Source organism: Dromaius novaehollandiae, chromosome 22 (assembly GCF_036370855.1).
Source record: "Dromaius novaehollandiae isolate bDroNov1 chromosome 22, bDroNov1.hap1, whole genome shotgun sequence".
Taxonomy (NCBI): Eukaryota; Metazoa; Chordata; class Aves; order Casuariiformes; family Dromaiidae; genus Dromaius; species Dromaius novaehollandiae.
The window spans coordinates 10812797-10817316 of NC_088119.1; the positions used below are offsets into that span (position 1 = coordinate 10812797).

Below are 4520 nucleotides of genomic sequence, written 5' to 3' on the forward strand. Positions count from 1 at the left end.
TGGGAATTGTCATGTGTTTAATGAGGAAAAAAACCTTGCTTTTCAGGCAGATTTAGACGATACCTTGAAAGTTTCCCCGTAGCATCACAGAGCCCCCAGGCCCCTCTGGGGAACATCCCCTCCTGCAGCACCCGGGTGTCTGAGCATCTCCCTGCCAAGCACGCTCGGAAAAGAGAGCACAGAGGCCTGATCTCTATCTGCATGTGGTTATCTACTTGCTTAAAGTATGGCTGTCACCATGGCAATAGCTGAGTGACAAACATACATTCACATGCACGCGCTCCCGCCGGAGTTGGCATGTTTTCAGGCTGGAGCTTGTAAATAAAATCACCAGAAAGCATCCTGCAGGCCCCATCTCTCCGTGACCCCACCGTGTCCTTGCTGTCCCTGTGCGGTGGCTTGGGAGGACGCCAGGCAGCTGGGGCAGCCTGGTGCAAACGCCTGCAGCCATGGAGTACCGGGCTGATAAACTGGCCCGCGCCGAGCTCGGCAAGGTCAGACCCGGGCTGCTCCCAGCATCTGGCCAGCTGGGAACGAGATGGGGCGACGCTCCTGCAGAATGTGGGGTTACTGGGTGTTTGGATTATCTGGAAATGCACTGCCTGGCAAAAATCCAGGGATCCTCTCCTGCCCTGGGGGATCCTGGCCAGCCCTCAGGATCCTGTCCTGCCCCAGGGATCCTGTCCCACCTCAGGGATCTTATAATGCCCCAGGGATCCTGTCACACTCTACAGGATCCCCAAGACGAGTCAGGATCCCCAGGGAATTACAAGATCCTCAGGGCAGGGCAGGATCCCTAGAGTGTGACAGGATCCCTAATGTCTGGTGACCCTCTCCCACCTCAGAGATCCTGTCCCACCTCAGGGATCTTGTAATGCCCCAGGGATCCTGTCCCACCCCGGGGATCCTGCCCTGCCCTGAGGATCCTGTAATTCCGAGGGGATCCTGTAACGTCCTGGTGATCCTCTCCCACCCCAGGGATCTTGCCCCCCCCCCCCGGGGTGTGCCCCACCCCCGGGGATCCCGCCCCGTCCCGCAGCCCCACGCGAGGTCACCGCTCCTCGCGGAGCCCGGGGCCACGTCGGGGCGGCCGGGAGGCGCAGGCCCGGGAGGCCGCGGGGCGCTGCCCCCGCTGCAGGGGGACGGGGGTGCTTGGGGGCACTGCGGGGCGCCGCAGGGCGGGCGGCGGGGCCAGCGGCGGGAGCAGCCCCGGCCCAGGCGGCTCCGGCCGGGCCCGGCCTAGGCCCCGTGGGGCGCCCGCCGCACTGCGCATGCGCCGCCGCCGCGGGCGCCGCGCGAGGCCGGCCCCCCTGCCCAGGCCGCCGCCGCCGCGCATGCGCCCGGCCCCTCCCGCGCCGGGCGGGGCGCGGCGGCGCTCGGCCGTGCGTCATGACGTTTCCGCGCGGCAACCAATCACCGCCCTCGCTTCCCGTGCGCGCTGGCGTCACAGGGAGGCGGTATATAAGCGGGCGGCGCCAGTCCCGCCCCCCTGACAGAGTCTCGAGCCGCCGCCGCGAGAGCATCCTCCGCCGAGAGCCGTCCGCGCCGCCGCCTCTCTCCGCGCCCGGCCGCCGCCTCCGCCGCCCGCCCCGCCGCCGCCGCCTCCGCCGAGGGAAGGGAAGCGTATCGTATGTCCGCTATCCAGAACCTCCAACCCTTCGGTAAGGCCCTTTGTGCGGCGGGCGGGGGCGGGCGGCGGCCGCGGCCCCGCCCCGCGCGGCCCCGCCCCGTGGCGCAGCTGCAATTCCCGGCCGGTTGCGTCAGCCTCGGCGGGGGGGGCGGGGCGGGGGGGCGGGCCGCGGCGCTGACGGGCGGGCCGGCCGCCCAATGGGGAGCGGCGGCGGGGCAGGGCGGTGACGCGAGCGCTCTCCCGCAGACCCCTTTGCTGATGCAAGTAAGGGTGATGACCTGCTTCCTGCCGGCACTGAGGACTACATCCATATAAGGATCCAGCAGCGGAACGGCAGGAAGACCCTCACCACTGTCCAGGGTATTGCGGATGACTACGATAAAAAGAAACTGGTGAAGGCCTTCAAAAAGGTGGGTGCCGCCGTCCTGGGCGCTCGGGAGGGGGTGAAGCCTTTGAACGCTGGGGCACGAGGCTCCTGGTCGGGTGGGCTGCGACGACGCGAGCCGGACCGGCACCAGAGTGTTGCGTTTCCTCATCCTAAGGAGTCCTCCCTGTTTCTCTTACCGTTTCCTTTAGAAATTTGCCTGCAATGGTACTGTAATTGAACACCCTGAATATGGAGAAGTGATTCAACTGCAAGGCGACCAGCGCAAGAACATATGCCAGTTCCTCGTGGAGGTAGGATGCTGTGGGTCAGTGGTGCAGCTTGCTAATTCCTAAACAGAAGACAAGTCTCTGTCTTAATGAACAGCTTTGCAGGTTCTCATTTTCTTAGACTTAACAGGCTCTTGGAGGAAGCTCTGTGTTTTTTATTGATGTTCTTGCTTGAGTAAAAACTTGTCCAGCAAGGTTTTGCAGTTGTAGTCTGGTTGTTCAGCTACGTGTTGGAGGGGGTAGAAATTTGACAGTTCTGCAGTGTAAACTGTGCATGGATGCAAGCAAAGGCTTGTCTAGTTTGTACTATAAAGCGCGTCTCCTTTCTTACAGATTGGACTGGCTAAAGACGACCAGCTGAAAGTCCATGGGTTTTAAGTGCCTGTGGGTCACTGAAGCTTTATGCAAGAAGACTTCCTTACCATGAAAATCCCATCTGTCCCTTGTCATAAGTTTAAAACCAGCTGGTTTGTGTAATGTAACAATCTTGGGTCCACTGTTCAGTCTGGACTAGTGTAATTCAGTGATGTAATAAACTGACAAGAGCCCATGCTATCTCGTCTTGCTGTCCCTCATTTAACAGAGGTAAATCAGGCATTTGGCATTGTCCGGCCTGAAGCTAAAAATAACCAGATGTTTCAAGTTAAGTCAAGGGACTCAACATGTCAGTCCAGAAACTGCCAGAATCTCTCCTCAGTCCAGCTTTCTTTCCATTTCAATGGGCGGTAATACTTGAGGTGTCTGCTGCAGTCCTACATGGAATGAGGCACCAGACGTGAGCTGTGACATGAAATGGGGAGACAGTACCTTCCCTCTAGGCAGTATTTGCTCCTGGTGGCAGAGGGATTTGGGGAAACTTGACTTTGAACAAGAAGAGTAACTGAAGAGTGACTTCCAAGGCTGGATGTCTGGAATTCAGGCCTGGCCAGGCACTGGTATCATAAGCCCAAAGATCCTGGGGTAGCATACTTGAACCATTTACCTTGGGTTAAACTTTTGACAAGGGATCAATTTTGGACTAATGTAACAAGTATCATTGTAGATAGAGCTGCAGAGCTTACATGTTACTAGCAACTGCTGCCTAATGCCCTGTGAAGTAACAGATTTTTGGTTTCATTTTTAATGTTTTATGTAATGTATTTAAAGTCTTATTTAAATAAAAATGATTTTCAAAAGCATTTGCTTGGTGGATTCAATTGCATTTTGGAGCCAAAGTGCTTTGCTGTAAAAGCAGGAGCCTGCAGGGCTGCTTTGATGCTGAAGCGACTGTGCCCCCCTCTGCAGCCTAGGAATAAGTGGGGTGGGTTGGGGGGAAGCTCTGTATGTGCTGCGGAGCGTTTCCCAGAGAGCACGTGCAGAAAGGGGAAGGCAGAGAGCAGCTCTGCTGTGCTTCCTCTTTCCTGACGGCGGTTGAAGTAAACAGCTCGTGAGCGGGTGTGTTTGTGTTGAGTCATGCCCTTCCTGGGGCTGCAGTTCACCAACCTTCGCGCCGGAGCTCGTGCTCGTTGCTTTCCTGGAAGCCCTGCAGGGACAGTCGGCACTTCTGCTTCCCGGCAGAGACAGGGGCTGCGGCTTCCGCGGGGAGGAGGGTGGCTGTTGCCCCGTGTCCAGTGAGTGCCTGGTCAAGGGCCTCTCCCCTCGAGCAACCCTTCAGGCAGCTTTGCCTGTCCAAGCTTAGGTGCCTCAGAACAAGCAAGAATAAAGATACCTAGGACAAAACAAGCTCCTTCAGAGCAGAGTACTGTACAGCAGGATCTAGTCCTGGGGATTAAGTGTCTTTTATGGAAGAACAATGTAAAATGTTCTGGGACAGGTCTGTAAGAGGGAGTGAGAGCAGAAAGTCCATCAGTTTCCTTCCCTAATGCCTGGAGGAAACTCTCCCAGCAGAGGTGGGATCTGTTTAGCAGGTGTGCTGCAAGTACAGGCGTACTTTGGAGAGGCTCGCTTACCAACGATGGAAATGCTGAGCACTGCCTGGGAAGCCACTTGCGTTTTTGGCAGCTAAGAACAGAGCCTCGTTTGTTCAATTATTCCTGTGAAATAATCCTGACTTTCAACCTCTTTTTCATGTAGTGTGGCGGAACACTTAGCTTGCTTTATAATGCTGCCATTAACTTTCCTTGGGGACTTTGCTCTGGGAAGTGAATTTGTTGCAATTATGCAAAACCACTGCGAACGCCCTGGGAAGGCAGGTGGTTAAGAGCACTGCCTGCTGCTGCTAGGAGAGCGAATGCGG

The 4520-nt window shown here is 57.2% G+C and overlaps 1 protein-coding gene across 1 annotated transcript; it reads left to right on the forward strand.

Annotated features, from left to right (window-relative positions):
- The first annotated feature begins 1464 nt into the window (after positions 1–1464).
- On the forward strand, positions 1465–3462 carry EIF1 (eukaryotic translation initiation factor 1). The gene is made up of 4 exons (XM_064524760.1): positions 1465–1661; positions 1877–2040; positions 2207–2308; positions 2618–3462. Exons 1-4 carry the CDS (start codon positions 1631–1633, stop codon positions 2660–2662), a joined length of 342 nt encoding a protein of 113 aa, XP_064380830.1. The 5' UTR covers positions 1465–1630; the 3' UTR covers positions 2663–3462.
- The last annotated feature ends 1058 nt before the right edge of the window (positions 3463–4520 follow it).

Coding starts and splice junctions, on each gene's coding strand:
- EIF1 (XM_064524760.1), top strand. CDS start 1,631: ATGTCCGCTATCCAGAACCTCCAACCCTTCG. Junction 2,041..2,206: donor TGGTGAAGGCCTTCAAAAAG/GTGGGTGCCGCC, acceptor CGTTTCCTTTAG/AAATTTGCCTGCAATGGTAC. Junction 2,309..2,617: donor TATGCCAGTTCCTCGTGGAG/GTAGGATGCTGT, acceptor CCTTTCTTACAG/ATTGGACTGGCTAAAGACGA.